Consider the following 23,870-nt stretch of genomic DNA (forward strand, 5'->3'; position numbering starts at 1 on the left):
AAGGTCATTCACTTCCTCTATTGTTCTGTTTGGCACCCCTGTTTTCCAGTCAGGAAAGTATTGCAGTTTTCTGCATTCCACTGCTCCTCAGTGTTGTAAGCCAGTCCTGATTTTTAAGCAGGCAGTGTCTTAATTTCTTGTATTCCTTTATTTATGATTACACAAGAGTCAATTTGTGATTCAGCCCCTGGGTGGCATTGTTTCTGGATTGACCTCCATGTCTATAGGTCCTCTCTAGCCTGTACTTAGATCCTGCTTTCCCTGTGGCACTCAATACTGGTTTGTAGGAGTGGGCTGCCCCAAAGCTGGCTCTCTGACGGTCACTCCCCACTCCGATCCCTAGGTTCCAGAGAAACAACTTTCCCCTGCAGTCTCCCAGGGTGTCCCCAACTGGGTGATCCTATGTATTGGGCTTAGTAATCGGAAGGAGGGATTTGAAGAGGAAAAAGCCCAAGTGTGCGAACAAGGGTGCTGCGCTTAAGTCTGCACAGTCCCCCTTCCCCCGCTTGGGTCTAAGCAGCCGGCACACTTTTAAAATTTTTAGGCTGTCCTTTTGCATCAGATCAAAATGGGTTGCTTTTTAGAGATCCCTTCTGTTAGCAGCTCTGAGGACCCCCTTCCACATTCACAGATCACACCAGCCCCAACAACCACGGATTTTTCTAGGTGCAGACTTCCCCTGGTCTTCCAGCTCCCGCAGTGCATGTGTTTCTCTCTCCCGCAGACACCAGAGAACTCACCTTATCCCAGGCGAAATCTGACCTTTCCGTGGTGGAGCTCCTCTGAATCTGCGTGTTTGCGCCAATTGGGGACCGGTGTTCTTGGGTTCGCAGCTGTTCGGTAGGTGCCGCCGTTGTAGATTTTCAGGCTTCCAATAACATCCACTTTCCCCTTCAAGATGGCGCTGTCTCCGCATCTGTGCTTGTCACTCTGCTCCGGGAGGGATCCCAGCAGCAGTGGGGGCTGCCCGGTCAGGGGAACCCCGTCCAGCAGTCCCCCACCTTCTCCTGGAGTATAGCTGTCCCTTAACTCGCCAACAAATACTCCCTGCACGACCTGCCACTGTTCTTTCTTTCTGCTCCAGGACAAGGCTGGGGACACACCTATCTATTCTGCCACCATTTTCTCTCCCTGCATTAGTTCTTTCAGTCTCTTACTTTTTTTTAGTTGATATATTTGTTACTTTATTCCTTAGATTTCTTTCTAAATCCTTCAGTAAGCAGTTCTTCTTGGACTTACAAAAGAGAGAGTTGACTCTTAAAAATCTCCAATTATCCCAAGAGTTGGGATTTTGTATTTATCATGGTCAGCAGCTAAGCATGTGTATCTACTTCTCTACTACCTTAGAGTACATTTTCACAAGGTCATCCAATATTTCCATATGTGTGAACGTAGATACTGGGAATATCCATGATTTGGACATTATTAAGATTCCTTCATCATCTTCTCACTGGGGCTGGGGAGCTGGTTAATAGGTGAGGCCTGTAAACTATCCCTGTAAAGTGTCTGTCAAATGATGCTCTTTGAGAGGTAATATAAATATGAGGCTAATTAATTCTCAGTCCCAATAGAGGTCACAATCCCAAAACAAATGAAATATAATAGAATGCTGGTCCTGTAGGAAAAATGAATTATCCAGCTCCATGTTGAATCAAAGAAATAATTTTTTTCCATGCCTTTTAGGTTGATGCAGACAGATCTAGAAACAAACACAACTTTTGGGCTTTCCACATCATGTATTTCATATTAGGGCAAATCTAATACATTCAAGAGTCAATGGATCTATTTTATATTTTTTGATTGTTGTAGCAAAAGTCCTATTAAATGGCTATCCATAGAACAAGAAGACTAAACGCCTACACAATTGGTGCACAGGAGACCATCCAAACACTACCACTTCTTCTTTTTCCCAAACCATGCTTTTGCCATGTTTCAGTGAGTCAGTTACTGCAGCAAATCCCATTTTAAGGAACAAGTGAACTCAAGAGTCCCCAAGACCAGCCCTCCAGTTCAATGATTTCCAAAATGACACTTGTAAAGTTTTATTCATAGATTTATTCATAGAGGAACAACAGATCATTACAGTGAAAAACTAGAAATTAAAGCCAAACAAAGCAAAAGGGGCATAGCTTGAAGTCCAGGAAAGGCCAGGCACAGACTTCCAATTGTCTTCTCCCAGAACAGCATCTAGTTCTCTCAGAAACCACGTGTGACAACACATATGGGATATTGCCAACCGGGACAGAGCACCCAAGCCTTCATATCCAGTATTATAATTGGAGGCAATCAAGTAGGTGTGGAGGGCTCAGTGGCTGACTTTAGTTACTTAGACTCCACTCCCTTTGTCACCGGACAATGAAGGGGTCTGGGTTGCCTGTCACTATTTCAGCCAATTAAGGAGAGACGGGATTGAATCATATATGAGCTTTTATTCCAATGATGCTGGCAGTATGAGAGAGCAGCCACAAAAATCTGCTCTCCACTCCACCATAAGCAAACTGCTTTTATTGGGTAGAAGGACAAGATTATGTGGGAAAGTAGGAATTACAAGTGTGGGAAAGTAGGCATGGGATAATCATTACTGGTTACAAGTCATGCGGGCTGGAGGGCAATCACTGAGAGAGTGCGCCTCCCGGTACCCTGAGGGGGACCAGATTACAGGTAATAGGGGCTGGGGGTTGCAAAGAGCAGGTGCCTCTAGGACTAGGTGCTATGACATTGTAAATCTTTCCATAATGTCAGGCAGTTCTTGGAAGGAGGACGACCGCATTTCGATGTTAGTTCCCATGTCCTGGGGCATACAGCTTTCAGTGAGATTAGAATGTATTGTCTCTAATCAAAAAAGAGCAATCATAGTTAACAGAGCATGATTAAAACTTCTTAACTTAATTTCTAATATTCTATTTCTGCCCCTAACATGAACACATGAGACATAGTAAAGAACTTGGAACAGTCCAAGAATATGTGGCTGAACCTCCATTCTCTTCCCTAGGCATCTACTCTCAAAGCTCCTGTTTGCTACTTCACAGTGAATTTCATTCTGCTTAAGTTACTCATTGGGATAAAGGCCCATTTATCTAATTCAAACATATGTCTCCAATTACCTGGCATCCCAAAGGGCAAAGCAGACCAAAGAATGATTCCCATTATTTCCTGTGACATTTGGGGAATTTCAAGGACTAGCTGAGGCCATGCTGTGTCGCTGTCTCATTCCTCACAGCATGACTTTTGCAGAAATGACCTCTCCTGGATGGTACTTCAATCAGAGATAGAACTGCGTATATCACCTCCTATAACCTCGTTGCCAAATGCAAGACTATCCAAAAAGCTTATGTGAGTGTAATAGATTTTGCTGAAAACGGGAGAGGACTTCTTTTGCCCTATGATTTCTTTGCCCATCACGGTTTTGAAGGGAACCATGAGCTCTTCAACCCACCGAAGCCCAGCCCCTTTTTACTTTGCTGGTTCCTCCTTCCTCTCCCTATCCTAGTCCATCCTTAACTCACTACCTTGCTTTTAGGAGCAATTAAACTTTCCTAACAAAGCAATTGGGCACTATTTTTTATTGCTGAGGTTTCTGCTGACACTTACATCCTTGTATTATCTCCTCTTCTCCAACAGACATTAATGAATTTTTAAAACACTCTCATTTTCCTCTCTATTAAGGAACTAGAGACCATTCCTGGCCAGTATGGCTCAGTTGGTTGGAGCAACATCCCATGCATGGAAGAGTTATGGGTTTGATCCCAGGTTTGGGTGCATTTGTGGGGGGTGGTTCTTTCTCACATCAATGTTTCTCTCTCCCTCTCCCTTCCTTTTTCTCTCAAACTAATTTTTAAGAGGTAACTTGAGGTCAAATCTTAAAATAATAAACTTTTCTTTTATCTTTTTATAATATGGTATCCCAATATCTATTCTGCTATAAGAAAGAAGGAGGCTGTGTGTGAACAACTCTAAGAGTGCAAATAGTGCCCACTTTTTTGTTAGAAGCATTACAGTAAATTGTACCACAGGAAAACAGGTGCGTGCAGTGTAAATTAAATTTCTTGTAGCACTCTGGAGTTGTAGTCAAGTTCCCAAACAAGCAGCAGTTGCACATTCCATGAATTTTTGGCCCATGAAATACAAATGAACCCCAGTGGAAGAATGTGGAGTCCAAAGAGAGTGTGCAAAGCACATTAGGGAGAGCGCTTTAATTGTTGGAACACTTTTACACACTCTGATATGGATTTAGATAGTCAAAACCACACTCAAGGATTGTTCCTACAGAAAGGCAGCTGATGTTTTGGAAATGATCATGTGATAAAAATATCTCTTCACTGCTTTCAGTTTCAATATGAATTACTAGAGGCCCGGTGCACAAAATTCATGCATGGGGTAGGGGGGTGTCCTTCACCCCAGCCTGCACCCTCTCCAATCTGGGACCCATTGAGGGATGTCCAACCTCCCATTTAAACAGGTGGTTGGACATCCCTCTCACAATCCAGGACTGCTGGCTCCCAACTGCTCACCTGCCTCTGCCTGATTGTCCCTAACCGCTTCTGCCTGTCAGCCTGATCACCCCCTAACTACTCCACTGCCAGCCTGATCGATGCTTAACTGCTCCCTTGCTGTCCTGATTGCCCCTAACTGCCCTCTCCTGCCAGCCTGGTCACCCCTAACAGCCCACCCCTGCCAATCTGGTCACCCCTAACTGTCCTCCCCTGCAGGCCTGGCCCCCCCCAACTACCCTCCCCTGCCAGCCATCTTGTGGTGGCCATTTGTGTCTACATGGGGGCAGCCATCTTTGACCACATGGGGACAGCCATCTTGTGTCTTAGAGTGATGGTCAATTTGCATATTACTCTTTTATTAGGATAGATAGGATGTTTCCAGGAAATGTCATTTCCAGTGGCCTCAAATAACCTAGGACAGTGGTCGGTAAACTGTGGCTCGCAAGCCACATGCGGCTCTTTGGCCCCTTGAGTTTTTAGCAAAGGCCAGCTTAGAAGTACCCTAATTAAGTTAATAACAATGTACCTACCTATATAGTTTAAGTTTTAAAAATTTGGCTCTCAAAAGAAATTTCAGTCGTTGTACGGTTGATATTTGGCTCTGTTGACTAATGAGTTTGCTAACCACTGACCTAGGAGATTGTTTTCCTGGCTGGAAAGCCTTTAGATTAGATCATTTTAAAACCTAAAAACTGTTCAGCTTAAACTCGTACAGTGTTATGTATGTATCAGTTATATTTTACTAAAGCTGGGGTAGGGGACAATGACTGTAATGGTGTGAAATTTTAAGAGAAGAAGAAGAAGAAAAACATTGTATTTAAGGGTTCAAGAAACTCTCATTGTTGTTTTCCAGAGCAAATATATGGCATTTAATATTTTATTTATTTGTTTGATTATTTATTTATTTACTAGAGGCCTGGTGCATAAAATGCGTGCACAGGGTGGGGAGGGGGTCCCTCAGCCTGACCTGTACCCTCTCCAATGCAGGAGCCATCAGGGGATGTCCAACTCGCAATCCGGAACCTCTGGCTCCTAACTACTCACCTGCCTGCCTGCCCTAAGCATTGTGCCTGCCGGCCTGATCCCCCTAACTGCCCTCCCCTGCCAGCTTGGTCACCCCTATTAACTTTTTTTTTTAAATCTTATCCCCTTCACACACAATTGTATTTGACTTCCTTATTGGCTTCTCCCTCTCACACAATTTTTCTCTCTCCTTTATGTAACACTTTTTCCTACTGACTCATCATTTATAAACTTTTCTTTCCTCCTTTCTTCCTACTTCTCTTCCATCATCCTTCTTTCCATCTTTCTCCTACCCTCTCTCCCTCCCCTCATTCCTTCTTTCCTTTATCTTTACCTCTCCCCTCCCTCCCCTTTTCCTTCCTTCCCACCTTAATTTTTGTCTTCGCTTCCTCCCTCGGACCTGATTTGCTTCCTGCCCCATTTCTTCCTTCTTCCCATTCTCCTTTTAAGCTCTACTGGCTCCCCTTTAAAACTTTCCTTCCCTCCCTCTTTCTCTCTCATCCTACCTTTCCCATACACTCTTCTCTACTTACTTCCACTGTTTTAATATCTATCTACCTGACTAATTATTCACTATCATTTATCTTTTTTCTTTTCTGACTTCTAGTTTTAAAATCTGTCCCCTGTACACAACTATACTTGATTTTCATTATAGCTCCTACAGTTCACTCATACATCCTCTTTTCTTCTTTAACTCTGTTCTCTACTGACTCCTTTATAAAGTTCTTCCCTCCCTCCTTTCCTTCTTCCCCATTTTCCCCCCCTCCTCCCTCATTCTTTTACTCTTTTTACAGGCTAATTAAAAATTCTATGCTCATCATCCTTAGTATTGACTGCTTTCCTCTCTGGGCACTGTAGCCACCTCTGTTTGGGCACTCGGGCCCCTCTCGCACCAGCTTTGAGGGGCTGAGTGATGATGCAGCTGTGTCTTGCCTACCTTGGCCTGCGCCTCCCCTTTCCAAGTTGGGGGAGGGTCGAACCGGCCCGGGCCGAGGTCCATCACGGGGACTGCTAGGTTACATGTGCCATGTGTGTACATGTGCATTCATGCCCGGGAGGCTGTTCTCCCATTGAGTGCTGAAGCGGGGGACACGGAGGCCTTTCCTGCCCCCCAGCGTGCCTGCTCCCACACCTTGAGCGGCTCTCTGTCCACTCCCCTCTGGAATTCTCAAGTGACGGGCATGCTTGCGCAGGCACGGTGGGGCCCAGCTTGTGGGGTGGGGGGTTCCGCCCAGGATGCGAACCCCTGTCTGGTTCGGACCGGGCAAATGAATGAATGAATAGCTGGAGAAAGCCGCAGGGGTTCTCTGTGGTGTGAGGGTCACCTGTGCATTCTCTGTTATCGCGCTCAGGCCGTTCCTTCATGGTGTTAGGTCCACACCCTCTCGATTTGCATGCGCGACCCCTCCTGAGGGTCACCTCTGATGTGCGCACCCCCTCGTTGGTGTCTGCCCACTGTACCCTGAGAACTGGCCTTCTGCCATGCAGTTGTCACCCTTCGGCTGCCCCTAGCTGTGTTCACCAAAAATGCATCTTACCTCTCATTTTTCCTGAGAAGGATTGCTGACTAAGTAATCCAAATTCAGTCTCCTTTCTACACTTATAGCACTCTGTATGATTCCTTTACAATGCCTATTAGGCATTCGAATATTACATTTGCTTGTATAACTTGTTTTAATTTCTTCTTTCTGATATAAAAATACTGCATGAGCACAAGGACCATTGGCTGCTGTGCTGATCATAGAATCCTCAATGCCTTCCCAATGCCTTTCCCAATGCTCAGACGTGGTCAGTGGTCAGTGCATATTTATTGAGTGATTAAATGCGGTCATGTTCAAAAGTACCCTCTCAGAGGGAAGACAGGGGTTGCGGGGGGCGGGGAGGAGAAGAGATCAACCAAAGAACTTGTATGCATATATGCATAACCCATGGACATAGACAATAGGATGTTAAGGCCTGGGCTGAAGACTGGTTAGAAGGGTCAGTCAATGGGGGGCGAGGGGCGGGGGCGGAAGGAGGGACATGTGTAATACTTCCAATAATAAAGATTTAAAAAACAAAAGTACCCATTTTATGTCAGTCAGGACTACATTTGAGTTTTTTTCTGCACTGTAACCTTGTAAAAATTATCAAAATTCATTAGCAATAAACAAAACATGAACCAATGTAGGTGAGTTCTTGTTAATACTTTATTTGTTGTCATCGTTGTTGTCATTATCATCACCATTATCATTATCATTACCATCACCAGCTATGTTAGGTTTGTCTTTGATGGTTTTGTCACTCAAACAAAGCCCCTATCTCTAGGTGAGAAATGTATTATGCAAAACCAAGGAACTTTAGAGAGTGTGCTTACATTTGCTTTGTATTAATATTGTGGATTCAGATTTTTAAATAGTGAGCCAACGCCTCTGAAAACATTACCAACAAATTTACCAGATGTACAGAATATTGAATCAATCCCATTGGCAAGTCTATCCATGATTTTTGTAATCCAGGGACTATCATCACTTTGACTAATATCAATAATATTTCTCAAATGATTTATCTCTGCATTCATATCTTCAGATTTCTTTTTAAATCCTTCTCTAAGCAAATCTTCTTGAACCTATAAAAAGGTGAGGAGAAAAGTAAAATGTTTTAAATTCCCATGTTTTTCAAAAATTACATTTTATATTTAAGAATTCTTTCCTTTCACTCTTAAAATTTTTCTCTCTTACACAAAGATAATTTTGCAACAAGGAATTATCCTGTCTTGTACCTAAACACTGAAAGAAAGCATAGTTTACAGTCTTACAAATATTCACACACCTATTGGGTTTTGCTAGAATACTAAGGCTGGCCTGAGGACAAATATACTATGTGCCAGTCATAATAACAATTGAGAAGTAACCTGAATCAGCTGATACTAATTCTCAGTCCCACTTGGAATAATATGGCCAACCAAAATGCAGAAAAAATGGGAAATTATACATGTTCTAGAACTCTATTATAAACACGTACAGATAGCCAATTAGGAATTCTCCCTTTGCCATATGATAACTTGGGTAGACTCTCCATACCTGGGAACAACGCAGCAGGTTTGAAGCTGTCACATCCTTGTTTTTTTAATCTGGACATTTCTGATAGTTTATTGTCAGCATAGATCTACCTTAGAGTCTTTGGGTGGTCATAGGGTTCCTGATAATAGGCAATGATCTTGCTAAAGAAAACCAGTTGGTGGTAATAATAAATACATGTATTTCAAATACCTATTTATTCAGGCCAAATAAGATCATTTTTAAATAGCCCAAAATATCACCTCAAACCCTACTTATATTCTATAAGTATTCAGAAATGAGATGTTTGTCCTGACCACTCCAGAGTGTATGCACAGAGTAGATTTCAAAGGTATTTTTTACAAAGAAAGGGGACAAGGGGAAGATTCAAGGCTTTAGGAAATCACAAGTAGTAAATGGCAATGGTGTTGCCTCCATGGTCTTGCTGTAACATTCTCCATCCCACCTGACATACCAGAGGCCACGGCAGGACTTACCTTCAATTTATGCTCCAACATCATATTCTGCTCTCTTAGTATATTCTCTCTTTCCTTCTCCAGCTTCTCCTTCAGTTGCAATATATTTTCCTCGCGACTCCTCTTCTGTGCCTCCATCTGCTGCCTCTGCTCTTGTAGTTTCTGTCTCAGCAGCTCCTGTTCCTTCTCAGCTGCCTCCTTCTTGGCCCGCTCCACTGCCCCAGGGAGGTTTGAGAGAGGGAAGAAAATTAGGTGAGGACTAATCTCTACCTTCCTGAGCTCTGAGAACAAGCAAACTGGAAGGGGAGGTGGAAGAATCTGAATTGCTCCCTTTGCCACACCATCAAGAGCACATTTCAGAGTGTGACGGGAAAGGCCCTGGCTGGCTGAGGTGCCCTGGTGTTTTCAGAGTTAGAGAGTGTGTCCCACAGAAGGACAGAAAGCTCCTTGTTTCAGCAGGTTTTGTTCACACAGCTGTCAAAGGACACTGCTGGTATCTGCTGTCCATTGTAAGTCCAGGCCAGCCTCTTACCTGCCATGGCCTTCATCTCATCAGTGAGTGCTTTGTCTCCCTGCAGGATGGAATTCTCTATTGCAGCCTGCGACTGCAGGAACCTCTGGAGAACCTCATTTGCCTGAGGAGACAAGAAGGAACAAAAAACTTTGATGTTCACTGGGAAAAATAGTGCTGCAAAACGAACTATGTCCATATAATTTTTCCTCCATGATTAAAACTGCATCATGATTCCACACAGTTTCCAAGCTCCTTAGAGCAACCTGGGCTTTTCATACGCCCTGCAGTCTCTCTCCCAGTGTTACTTTCTTCTCTTCACTCTGCATTACAGACAGTGAGAACCATGTTCAGTTCTACAAACCCTCTGTCTCTGGTGCTTTTGTATATCTGTCTTCCAGGGAGAAACGTTGTCTCCAATTAGTGGTCCTGCTCTCCACTGCCACTTGCTGACTGTAACTCTAGGCAAGTCATTTTAACCCATCTCTGCCTCTCAGTTCACTTGTGTAAAATGTTGAAAAAAAGTGTAGATGTTTTGTAATGCTACTTAAAGGATAAAATTGAAATTCTAAGGAAATAACTCAATATTATGTCTTAACCATAAGAGTTCAATAAATATTAATTGCATTATTATTTAACATTATTACATGTTACCATCACCTATATAGCCAATTATCTCAGGTTCGTAAGTATGATAACCCTATATGCAATTATCTACATGTTTGACTACCTTTTCTCGTTTGATCACCTTAAGTACAAAGACTCTGACTTTAACTTGTAAATTGTCTGCCTTTGACTCACTGAATATAATATTGTTGAATGGAAAATGATTATTTCTCTTGTGTCTCTTATGGATTTCAAAAATCTATATTCATTTTTTGAGAATGGGCATTTTGATTCTCTACAGAAAGAAAGACAAAATAATGGGCCTTCCATGCTAAAAGAGTCATGATATCCCCATTCTCCCATATTACCCACAACTGGTGCTGTGCTCTCCAATTTCCAAGAGACCCTCTTGACGTTAATCTGTAGGATCCCTATGCTCCCCTTATTCCTCACCTTCACTCCTTTCCTGGGCACTTGCCAGTAGTCCTGTTCAATCATTTCCTTTGTTTCCATGTAGAGCTTGTGACCACCAGGAACAGAGAAAATGCCTGCTGAAATACTTTCCATTAGGGACTTGGAAAGCTGCTCAAGTTTTTCCTGGCAGTATTTAATAGATGCCTCCTCATTCTCCCACAAGATTTTATCCTGCTTATCCTTTATGATTTCCTGCAGGGGAAGTATAGAGGGGTGTCACAAAGGAGAAAGGGACAGAGGAGAAAAAATTCCAAAGGATCTGGTGGTTTAGCTGTGGTCCTCATGAGAAAAGCATTCTGTTGGAGAAAGACATGGAATAAAACAGGAATTACAAGGCTTCCTTTACTCACAACCCAGAAAATTCCATGTGAGGCAGGAAAAAGCTTCTAACCCCCTTGGGTCTCAGATCCTTCATCAAAAATGTTGGTGTTGAATTACCTTATCTCTATGGCTCCCTGCAGCTGTAACTTTTGTTAATTTCATCTTCAATGACACAATGATACAACAAGGAGCCATAGGAGTTGAAAATAGCCTGGTCTGAGGGTCTGTTAAGAGACATTTGGTTCCTGGGAATGGGATAGCGTCCTCAAGAAAGTGACTAGCCAAGAAATGACTTTTGGGTGTTCAGGGCAGGTTTGAATTTAATATAAGTATTCAGTTCAGAAAGTCATCTATACTGATTATGCATCAGAAACCAGAGAAATTTTTACATGAAGTACCTGAGGTTTGGTGGGGAGAGGAAGAAGAAAATACAGTCTTTTTAAACAGTATCTCTTATAAAAATCCAGACCACTGGATCCATGAGTGAGAGAGGAGGACTGGGGTCAGAAAAGCTCTTCTAGGCTTGATTTACAATGGAAAGGTCACAAAGGGTAAATAAATACTAAGACAAAGTACCACGAGATTTTTCTGGAACTCCTGGTTGTCATCTTTGAAGGAGTTCTCCATGAAGATTGCAATGGCTTCCCTCTCACAGGCTGCATGCCTGTCCAGCAGCTCCTGCAGGGTGTCTGTGGGGAAGCTCACTCTCTGGGCCATCTGCTCACTGTAGTGGTCGGCTGCCTTCTGAACGGCCCTGGAGTTCTCAATTTGCGCCAGAGTTGTCATTGCATTCTCCAAACAAGGCACTGCTCCACTGTTGATGGCATCCACATAAGTCACCACCAGAGTCTTTAGCCCTAATAAGCCAGAAAATTTAAGGGATAAATATCAATTTATCACTCAACGGGATCCATTTATGTGAAACTACATTTCTAAATCTCTCTGTCTTTCTGTGTCTTTCTATCACACACAAACACACATATATGAACACACACACACACACACACACACACACACACACACACACACAAACACAAACACACCACTTCCTTCTATTATTGGAGTATACAGTTAGATAGATATTAACAAGAGACTAGGGAGCTAATGGAATCAGAATCCAATAAAGCCTGATTAAGTAGGAAAAAACAGCCTACAGTCACGCTGGGAGTCCACTCAACTAACCAGGATGGGCAGAGGTAAAATTCCTATACTAAGTACTTGTGAGGTAGGAGCCCAATGACCAAGAGGAACTAGGAAGTATGTGCAAAAGGAGCCAAAATGCGGAACATAAGTGGGGGAGGGCACAAACCCGGGAAAATCTGGGAAAAGATTGCACAGGGGAAAGTCACAAGCCCTGAAGAAGACAGGAAACAGATTGGATAGTTTTAAAGAAAGCCTGCTCTTTCCCAAACCCAAATATATATAGGGAAGCTTAACAAATACTTCAGGGCAGTAGCTTCCCTCTAGTCTACCAGCTCTCTGTCTCCCTGAGAGTGTACTTTGCTTTCACTTTAATAAACCTTGCCATTATCACTTAAAACTCCTCCTATATGAGGGTCCCTGAAATTCCTTTCATACAACACCACAGAAGAATATATTTCCCCCAGTAACACTATTGTCCCATTGACTCTTAATTTTTATGTTTCTTCAGACCACAAGGCTAAAATAATTCAATATTAACCTTTATCTAACATAATAAAGGTATCTGGAAAACATAATTTCTCATTGAAAATCTTAGAAGCAAATTGCTTACATAGGTAGACAGATGAGGCAGGGTAAATGTGATCCTATTTTTTTTATGAATTCTGAAGATTACCATAAATTTTCAGAGCTTTATGGGTTAATGTGCATTATTAAATTCCTCTAAATGCCCAAAATATCTTCTGCATTCTTCTTGCAACTCTCCTTCACTATAAAAAACAAACAAACCTGCAACTAAGGAAATAGTGTATCCTGTTTTTTATTCCCAGTTAGTGATTCATTAAGATTAGAAGATTTGTTATATGTATGTATACTGCAGATTTTGCTGATAAAAGTTGCAAATTTGGAGAGGAATTTATGAACCCCCAAAAGTATAAGTATACACTTGCCATCATGGAGTATGAATCTCTATGACTCATAATTCTATATAGAATCAAAAAGAAATCCTGGAGAACACATCCTATAATATATTCAACAAATGTTAGGCCCCACAAAATGTGAAATGGAGACTCACGCTTCCCAGTGACCATGATTCCCTCTCTGAGGGTCTTGGTTCTCCCCTGGGTGAAGATGTAAGAACAGAAATTCTTTGTTTCTTCCTTAAAGTTAGGATCCAGTTGGTTGTCTGCAACCTTCTCAATATTGGCTAGGAGTTTTTTGTCATTTGTTGGCCGGTCAAAGACAAAACACTTCCGTCTTGGAAAGAAATGCCGGATGCACTCTCTAGGGAGATTGGATATTAGGGCTTTGGGATTCATGCCTGAAAGATTAAAATAAACAAAAACAAAAACAGGTATTACTGCAAAAGCAGTCTGAGGACAAGGGACCTAAAGATTTTTATGACAGGGATTTTTGTATCTTTGCGGCATTCTCTCTGTATAACTTCTGGTTATAACTCCTTTAGCATGGACATCCAAATGCTTCTTTAACATCAAATTTACCAATAATACAACTCTGGGGGAAATATTTTGAAGAGATAAACATGGTCAAAAAACAACAACAACAACCTATTGCTGTTATCAGACCTAAAAATAGTAGAGGATTGTCTATATTGCTTACTGAATGAATAACAGAAACATGGGTCAAATGTAAGTTTTTGGTCTACTTGATCCCATGGGGAAATGAATCTGTGGAAGAAAATAAAAAGCTCAAATAAGACTTAATGAAGCAATGTTAGAAATAACACCATATTATTTAAGGAAAACTGTTTAGATGCTTAAAATGATATGTACAACATTAGCTTTTAAAAATATAAAAACTACTAAAGAGTGAAGAGTAAATGTAGCTAAAATGTAGTTTTAAGATATCACTATTAGTCTCTAAATTCTTTAAGGTAAAGAACTATATTTCATCTTATACCTTTACTGTGTAGCCCATTTCTCATTGTTTTGAGAAACCATAAATAGAAACATGAAATCAAGAGTGTATAAATCAGAAGTGATATTTCTTTCAAGGTTTCATCAGATACCCACATGCCCATGTTAATGTAACCCATTCATATATTTTTATTATTTTGAAATTATAGCATGTGTATATATGTGGAAATTGAAAAAAAGCTATGATACAGAAAGAAAGATTTAACATAATTAAAATGTCTATAATGCCCAAAGCAATTTATAAATTCAACACAATCCCTCTCAAAATACCAATAGTGTTTATCACATCACTACAATAAATAATCCAAAAATGTATATGAAACCATAAAAGATCCTGAATAACCACAGAAATACTGAGAAAGAAGAACAAACTTGGAGGTGTCATGCTACCTGATATCAAACTATAATACAATGCTATGTTAATCAACAGCATAGTGCTGGAATAAAAACAGACATATAGATCAATGGAACACTGCAGAGTCCAGAAATAAACCCATATAAATATGATCAATTAATAGATGACAAAAAAGGCAAAACAACATACAATAGAGTAAAGACAGTCTATTCAATACATGGTGTGGGGAAAATGGTACAAATACACACACAAAAATAAAACTGCCTGACCTTCTTACACCATATACAAGAATAAGCTCAAAATTGACTAAATATCAACAGTGTTGATACTGTTGGTGGGAATGTAATACTCAAAATTATAAAACTACTGTAAGAAAACAAAGGAAGTAAAACCTCAGATATTTTTCTTTGCAATGTATTTCTTTTCATAGTTCTCCTCTGGTAAGGAAAACAAAATAAATAAACAAATGGGACTACAGCAAGCTAAATAGTTTTTTGCATATCAAAGGAAGCCACCAGCAATATATTCTCCAATGACACATCCGATAAAGGGTTAATATCCAAAATTTATAAAGTACTTACACTGTTCACCATAGGAACAAACAATCTGATTTAAAAGAGATCTGAGGACCTGAATAAAACCTTTTCCAAAGAGGACATACCGGTGGCCAATACAGGTATGAAAAGATGTTCAACATTGCTAATCATCAGAGAAATGCAAATTAAAACCACAATGAGATATCACCTCATCAATGGCTCTCATCAATAAATCAACAAACAATAAGTGTTGATACTGTTGGTGGGAATGCAGATTTGTGCAGCTACTATGGAAAAGAGAATGGAGGTTTCTCAAAAGAATTAAAAATAGAGCTACCTTATGGCCCAATGACTTCAATTCTGGTTATATATTTGAAGAAATCCAAAACACTAATATTCTGATAACTATAGAAATTACACAAATGGATAGATCGAAAAGACAAAATATACTTCTTCAGGTTTATTAGAACATAAAGTCATTTTTATAGATTATATATATATATATATATATAGACATTAAAAAGTTATATGCCCATTTTAGACGAATTATGTCTAATTACATGAAAGATATTTTTTCATTAGATAGCCTTTTCATTGTAATTTTATGCCTAACAAGTATTTGACCAACTGTTTTCCTCAACACAGAAAAGCCGAAGCTAAAGTAATAAATATAAGTGTCTGGTCTTTAGAAGGCTTTACCACCACTGTATTCAAAGTTACAATTGTATTCTAAATTACAAGTGTAAAGAACAAATTGGTTATGAATAGTTTTACTTCAGGATCTACTTTTCTTACATGAACTTAAACTCCAGTCCATAGAGCTTTTCAACCCATTCCCAGCCACCATTTCTGCAGACTTCTTCTAGCCTCAAGTACAAATGCAACTCCAGACATGATGTTTAGTACCTCCCATCTGTATTGAACCATCCACTGCCCAGCTACACTATGTTACCTGGAACCAGCTTCAAGGCATTCTCCAAGTACTCATCTGCTGTGATAGGGTGACCATTTAACTCCAGCTCCAGGGAGAAATCCCGTACGGTCCAGATAAAGTCTGGAAAGAAGCTCACAAACTCTGTTGAATCTTCTATTCCATCTGGTGTAGAGGAGGACTTTGCCCTGATGAGTTCTGTCAGCTCTGTCACATAACTAGGACCTGGATAAGGAAAATAAACTTTCTACCTACAATTCCCACATTTCTCTAATTCAAATATATATATATATATATATATATATATATATATATATATATATATATATATATATATATATATCAAAGGCAGCTAAGTGAGAGGGAAGGAGAAACTGACTGGATCTCCATCCCCATAGCCTCCATGGAGGTTTGGTTCCTGGAAGGATACTGCAGTTGCTCCAGGGCCTGCTGGTTGATGGTGCTCATGCTGTTGTAGACGAAGCTACTACATAGCAGCACGGCCAGGGCAAAGATCCACGAGTCATTCTTCGGGTCGCCCTGGAAGTACATTAGGGCAAGACATTCACGGGTTTACCCTATAGAAATTCATTCAGACACTAAGTCTAACAGTCCTGCACTTTATTTCAGGTAATGTACACACCATGCAAACAAGTAAGTTTGAAGACAGGCATAAATATACATATTAACTTTAACAATTACAGAGACATTTCTTCTGACTATGCTTCTTTCTTATATAAAAAGATTTTGTCATCACAGGGTTTTCTTTTTAATGAATTGGATGAAATAAAATGAAGTATAAAATAACAGTGCAGCACCTGGTGTGCTATTACGTTAAATGAACGGTGTTAGCACATATTTATTCTACATATATTTGTTGGTCTTGGACTATATAAAATATTCCATAGTTAACATAACTGGGGATGTATTCAAGAAATGTTTATGGGAAGCTACTGAATATTTCCACTGTTGTTAAAATTAAAATGCAGTTTAAAATGACAAATATTACTTTCATGATGACTATTTCAAAGCATGACAAACATCTATAGCAAGGAATATAACAACCATAATATCTATAGGATGTCTACATCAAAATAATGTATATAAGCATTGAAAACTTTAGCTATAATAGTAAATGAAGGGTGGGAGGGAAGACATCAACAAAAGAACTTATATGCATATATGCACAAAACATGGACACTGACAATAGCATGCTGAAGGCCTGCAGAGGGATAGATGGGGGAAGAGGTGGTCAATAAGAGGGGAAGAAGGAAAAAATATGTAATACTTTCAATAATAAATATAAATTTTAAAAAGTATTAAATTAAAATTTACAAGTCTATTATGGAAGACCAGAGCTCTGAAAGTTGTAAAATTGTAAGTAACATGAAGTATTCCTCAGCATGTTGATTGAAAATTAAAGACTTAGCAGAGTGTGAATTTCAATAAATGAGGGTATCCTGCAGGTGGGAAGACCCCCAGAAGCAAAAGTAGACATGGCTACATACAGAAGTTTTTTCAATAAAAGTAGTTATTTGATCTGACAGGAACAGAGGGAAGGTCAAGAAGTTAAAGCTGGATAGTGAGCCTAAAGTAACCAGATGAAAAACTTTAAAGGAGGGGTTAATTTGTTTGTATAAAATACAGCAGGTCTAAATAACGGCCCAAAACAGAATAGACAGTGTTCTATTATAAACACTGTCTACAGTTGTTCCCCAGAGCAAAAGTGGAAAATACCTAGAAAATTTTGGAGTAAAATGCTGATTCGCTGATTTACATTCCAAAGCCCAATTTAAAAAATGTTTATAATAAGAAGTGGCACTTATGACAAACAATAAAGAGGTTATTTAGTCAGCAAGACTGTTTAATATCTTATATAATAAAGAGATAATATGCTAATTAGACGGGACAGCAAAATGACCTTCCAGAACAACCTACTGAAACGACCAGTGGGCGGGGGTGGACCTAGTGACCTGTGCCACCAGGCCAGCCATGGCAGGCCTAATGCCCCCCCTTCCACAGAGGCAGCAAGAGAGGCAGTGGTGCGAGCAGATCCCGGTCCTGGCACTGTGCCCTCTGCAGAGGTTGCCGCAAGGGAGCGGGCCTAAGCCGCACTTGGACATCACCCGAGGGCTCCCGGGCTGCCAGAGGAATGACTGACTGTCAGCTTAGGCCCTATCCCCCAGGGAGTGGGCCTAAGCTGGGATGTGGACATCCCTGGAGGGGTCCAGGATTGGGAGAGGGTGCAGGCCCGGCTGAGGGACCACCCAAGTGCACAAATTTTTGTGCACCGGGCCTCTAGTATAAAAATAAACGCAAAATTTTAAGTTTTCTTTGGGTAAAAATAGAAAGTTGTAGAAATTTAGGTACTATTTCCAAATAAGTCTCAAACAAAAGCATAAAAGGAGAAATCATTCATTTTACCCTTTAGTAGAAAACTAAAATATCAAAAACCCATCTAAAAATGTTGTTGTAGGACAAACACATGCTTTTATAGAACTATCTCATTCAGAGGTATCTCAGTCTTCCAGAATGCTTGGTGAGTACTTGGTGAATTTCACCATAGGACCAAAGACTCTTTGAGGGCAAGGCTTTTACATGGGTCACTAGTATCTACAGTACTAACTTAGAGACCTGAGAATATGGTGCTCGGCAATTGTTTATTAAATTGAATCAAATTATTCACCCAGTGCCTAGAAAATTTACTCAATATACCATGACACCTTACCTAGAAATAAGTGTCAAACAAGCGAGCATTTGCCTGATATATACTTGAATTTCTAGATTTCACAAGTAGATGAAGCAGTTAAGTTAAAGAGTTCATTATGAGACTATCCAGATTGAAACTATTTTATCTGTGATTCTCTGCCTTACCTTTTCCACATCTCCCAGGCCCTCGGTGTCTAGAAGGACCAGAGTGCAATCAGGCTTATAGGGGTGAGGCACACACCACATCCAGATGCCCTTGGTTTGAGACTGCACCGTAGAGCCCAGAGGGAAACCTATAAAGGAAGGGGAGACCCAACCCACAGTGACAACAGACAATCAAAGTAGACAAGGAACTACAAACTCAGATGTTTTTGGAATGGAAGTACCCCAGAATATAAGGTGGTGTTTTTCTATTTTGTAAGAATGTTTTACTTTGTGTGTCATCTATTTGAAGGAGGAGATGAATGTTAACTGTGAGAATGACACCCAGCAAAAGCTCAAAATGAAGGGAAAGGACATCCATGAATCAGACATTATACAGGTCTGAATACCATAATAAGAGCATTTTAAAAGAATGGTCCAGTAAAGGCCAAATAGAACTAGATAGAAGCAAAATGTCTAAAGAAAAAGAAATTCAGATAATCTTTTTTCCACTGAAAGTGATAAAAAACAAATGGCTGATGGTGTGGGAGAGGTTAACCAAAAATGGGATGTGAACTCACAAAAATCTTTAAACATGATGATAGGAATGAAAATGTCTTTATACATACATAGGAATATTCTATAAAGAAAGCAAAACATGTTATGAGCAATAGAGGAGGCACAATTTCAAGACCCCAGTACTGGCACAGGTAGAAGAAGAGGTCTATGCATTAGTAGGAGGGATTTTCCTTAACAGGAGTAAAACCTGAATATGGTAATAGAATATATTAAAGTAATAATGTAGTGGTAAGAATTAAACTTAGATGTTTGGTTTATGCAGAGGAGTTTAGTTCTTTCTTCATGTAACCAATGAAGAAAACTAATAAGCTGTGATATAGTTAGAGTAAAAACAATTGGCCCCAGCCTAAGACAACACTCATTAAGGTAGTAATTTATTAGTAAGAATTAGAATTAGAAGGTTGGTTTATTGAAAGGAATTTAGGTCTTTCTTCATGTGACTAGTGAAGAAAACTAAGAAGCTGTGAAATAGCTAGAGTCAAAGAATTGTCCTCTGCCTGAGACAACACTCACCGTGATTCTGTCCTGCAAGCCGATTCATCAAGTAGGATTTGCCTGTACGATACAGTCCTGCAATGGCCACGACCACCACTGGCTGAGAAATCTGGTCAAGAATCTCTAGAGCTTCCTGATTCACTGACAGCTGCTCATTGCTGTTTTCCACCAGACAAATGGGGGCCATCATGTTGGGTCTAGATGCCATGGCAACCTGCCAACCTAGAAGAACATCCCAGTAGACATAAGCTTAAAATGCTATTCTCTGAGGCAGAGTTGTGCAAAGCACCCACCATCAGAAGACAGTGTGGGTGTTCTATTTTGTTTCTGGCACAGTAGCATAGGCCAAGCCTGCAGTGAAAAATTCATCTATTTTTGGTTCTATAATTACAGTGAATCTCTACAAGGGCCAAAGTGTTCCCAATGCTGTGAGGACCTCAGGTTGAATGTTGTTTCTGGCGCTGGGCAGCCACATCTTGTAATGCAGTTGAGTGGCTCTACCCAATGCCAGGGTCAACACTGAGAAGCAAAGCCATCACCTCATGTGAACATGCTCTTCCCAAACTTAAGATTTAACCAGCTGCTAAAAGGATAGTGAGGCGGATGCTGAGGAAGGACCTGGGACCAGAGCGACCTGAGGACACAGCCAAGAAATATTAAGCCACAGGTTTCATGCATTTCACTGTCTTGTGGTCCTAGTTGTTGAGAACAGCTATGGAACTAGTAATGAGTATGACTAGAATTCATCACAATCTGAGGTTTTAGCTTGACAATTTGGTTTGACATATGACAGACCAATAAAATGTAATATCTATGGCTCCATTTATGATACTGAAGGGACTGAAGGAGTTTAGGGTTCCAGAAGAGAAACAGCTTTTGATTTTTTTTTCTTTTTTAAGAAGTCTTCAAAATCCTTTTGGCCACTAAGTTTAACAGTCATCCCTTGTTCAGAGAAACTGAGTCATGTGATATTTATTTTGTTTTTCAAAATGAAGTGTGCATCAAAATTTAAAAATAGATTGATGTTATAAGCCAATAAAAAGCATATATTAATAAAACAGTCAATAAAGAATATCAAGAAGACCTCACAAATTCTGCATCCTCCATGTCCTGTTATAAAAATTTGTGTGAAAATATCAAGTGGATCTGCAAAATTCCTGGACATGGCTGACCTAGGACTTTGTTAGGGCGGAGAAAGTACTTCTTATATTCCAGGAAGTGCTGTGCTGGTCCTTCCTAATTGTCAGACCATACCAAGAATGAAGCTGAGCCGGGCGGTGTCCTAAGCAAGTTTGAGCCTGAGCAGTGAATTATAGCCTTGTCAGGGGACAGCATGCTCCTTTCCCAACTGTTAAGGTTGTGCCTGGGAGCTGGGGGTAAGGCCACAATCATAAGGCAGCCCATCTGTGTCTGACTGGTTTCCTTCTTTTCTTTCCCTTTTCCTTCCTTCCTTCCTTCCTTCCTTCCTTCCTTCCTTCCTTCCTTCCTTCCTTCCTTCCTTCCTTCCTTCCTTTCTTCTTTCCTTCCTTCCTTCCTTTCTTCTTTCCTTCCTTCCTTCCTTCCTTCCTTCCTTCCTTCCTTCCTTCCTTCCTTCCTTCCTTCCTTTCTTTCTCTCTTTCATTCTTTTTTTCTTTCTCTTTCTCTTTTTCCATTCAAGAAATAAAGGCAAACCAGAGCACTTTGAGCCAAGTCTGCTCTTGAGAAAAAAATTAAATTTAAAATTTTGTGTAAGCAGTGAATCCAATGTGAAATTAGAATAGGACCATAAGTACAAACTAGTGCACATTACAATGAGGAACACGGAGCTCATGCATGAAGAAGCTGCCTCCATGCCCCACCCCATCCCATTAAACAGCCAGGAGAAGACCCTAATCTCTCATCTCTCCATGCACCCACATTCTCTGCTCCACATGCCACTGTCCTGGTTATGTGAAGTCCTATTAAACTGTCACCTCACAACTACCACTGCCCCTAATGGGGAAGCTAAAGCCAGCAGCTGAACCTTGCAGTCCAGGCTAAGTGTCCCTACCTCTCCATTCCTCCATCCATTTGAATCAGAATTGAGAGGTTGAAGCTCAGGACCAAGTTGCTTGCAAACGAAAGTTGAATTCCCTCTTCTGTCCCATAGCTCCTCGGGTCAGTGTGTCACAGAACAAGCTCCCAGGTCCTTCTCACTCCTCCTTGCTCCCTCTCCTCCCCCACTTTTCTGTTGCTAGTTTACAGAAGTTAAAAAAAAAAAAAAAGCTGAGAAACTATTTTTCATTCTTAAAAAGGAAGCAGCAAAACAACTGAACCTAAAAACAATAACTGATGTAATTTTTTGGTCGGGTCTAAACATTTGGAAACTGCAGAATAAAAACCCGGCTTAGACCTTATAGTTATTTTTAATAGTTGATTAAAATATGTGAGAATGAAGTATTTCATCTAAATACCACTTTATAGAATCTTTGGAATACTAAATACAGTTAATGCAATAAAGAATGTTTCTATGTTTAAATTGTATGTGAAGGATCATCTTCCCTCTGTTTTTTTTCAATGTCCCACAGACATCAGGGAAATGTCTGAGATGGGGAGGGGAAGATGGGGGAAGTGACAGGAAAGGGCAGGTTTGGTTCCTCAGTCAGAGAAAGGACTTCAGCCCCTTCAAGCAGGTGATGTAGGGTGCACCCCTTCTTCTCCCAGGCAGGGCTCTTGGTGCAGCCTGGGAGGGTGCCCAAGAAGGAGCTGGGCATCCCAGAGACAAGGTGTGCCCCTTGTCACTCTGCATCAGCCTTCCATCCAAACAGAGGGGCTGAGCTGCCTCCAGCTTATAGCCCCGCGGGCCACCCCTCCTCTGCCCCCACCATCGGCCAGCTGCCTCCAGGGCTGACAGGGGGGAGCCTTTGCCTCCAGAGCCAGGTGTGCTGAGCTGGAGCATGCATTGTTCTTGTTGATGTTAGTTAATGAACATGTGCATGGAAATCCAAGTCTATGAGTGAACTTACCTGTCTCCTAAGCTGTAGACAGCAGATAAGTTCTCTCCTCTCACCTTGCTCGTCCCCTGTCTGGCTCCTCAGGGTGCTCACAGCTCTCTTTAGAAGCTGAAAACCAAGACTGATATTACAGAGAAGCAGTTTCACTGAGGTTGAGAAGAACCGAAATCGAAAGGACACATCCTTATCTGGGAAGTTAAGTGTTGGACTTTCAACCTCTCCCCTGCACCTGAAGGCTTAGATGGGCCAGGGTGGGAGGACATGTTTCGCTCACACCTAGCTCAGAAATCCCAGGCTGGAACCTCCTCCTCAAGGGGTTTGTGTTCTCTGACCCCACAGTGAACACAGAGCTTCAGGGCTGAATGTGAGCCAGTAACTGCAGGCTGACAGGTCTGCCGCCTGTCTCTCAGGGGAATTTTTGAAAGGCAATAAACTTTCTTATTGTTATTTTAATTTTATGCTAAGACTGCCTTTTATTTTCTCCCTTTTTGAAAAACTTTTACTTTTAACTTATCCTTCTTCATTATCAATGACTGTGTGCATAAAACTCTCCTATTTTTCCAATCAAGAGATAGTCACTAGTATTTTGTAGCATATTCTCCCACTTACTGTTGTTAGTTGTTTTTCTCCATTGTGGCTTTGTGGGGCATTGTAAGAGTCCTGAGTTTATATTTTGAGTGTTTAGTTCAGTGAAATAACATAAAAATATCAACTCAAAAGTGAACATTCAAAATGAACAAAGAAATCATAACCATCAACAAGTTTTCAAAAGTTGACACATGCCACAACTATTGTCTGTTTTCTGGTTTTATCTTCTATTAAGTTTCATTCCCCATATTTGCATTTTCATCTGAATAATAATTCAGAAAAAAATATGTAATTGTACAGGATTCCACTCTATTAGACTATTAAAAAAATGGTGTAATCAAAGTATTTTTTGTTATACCTGTTGTCTTCTGGAGGGATATAGGTAGGAGCTGTGTTATTAGAACAATTTTGGGTTAGTTTCATTGTTTATTTTTCTCTGCCTAGAATATTCTGAGCTGGTTTCAAAGACATTAAAATGTTAGTTCCACTTTCACCAATATGTTTGGTTGAAATTGGCTCTTTGACAACATAGTAAAAACAAAGTA

At 40.6% G+C, this 23,870-nt stretch overlaps 1 protein-coding gene across 1 annotated transcript; it reads right to left on the bottom strand.

The window, feature by feature from the left end:
- Nucleotides 1-7,818: 7,818 nt before the first annotated feature.
- On the bottom strand, nt 7,819-22,856 carry LOC307103645 (guanylate-binding protein 6-like). The gene is made up of 11 exons (XM_079778089.1): nt 22,750-22,856; nt 19,784-19,987; nt 18,716-18,843; nt 16,272-16,381; nt 15,863-16,059; nt 13,158-13,403; nt 11,519-11,799; nt 10,601-10,813; nt 9,563-9,665; nt 9,052-9,245; nt 7,819-8,124 (listed from the first exon to the last, which is right to left on the bottom strand). Exons 2-11 carry the CDS (start codon nt 19,971-19,973, stop codon nt 7,885-7,887), a joined length of 1,902 nt encoding a protein of 633 aa, XP_079634215.1. The 5' UTR covers nt 19,974-19,987; nt 22,750-22,856; the 3' UTR covers nt 7,819-7,884.
- Nucleotides 22,857-23,870: the final 1,014 nt, after the last annotated feature.

This window comes from Cnephaeus nilssonii (genome assembly GCF_951640355.1).
Source record: "Cnephaeus nilssonii genome assembly, chromosome: 7".
NCBI classification, from domain to species: domain Eukaryota; kingdom Metazoa; phylum Chordata; class Mammalia; order Chiroptera; family Vespertilionidae; genus Cnephaeus; species Cnephaeus nilssonii.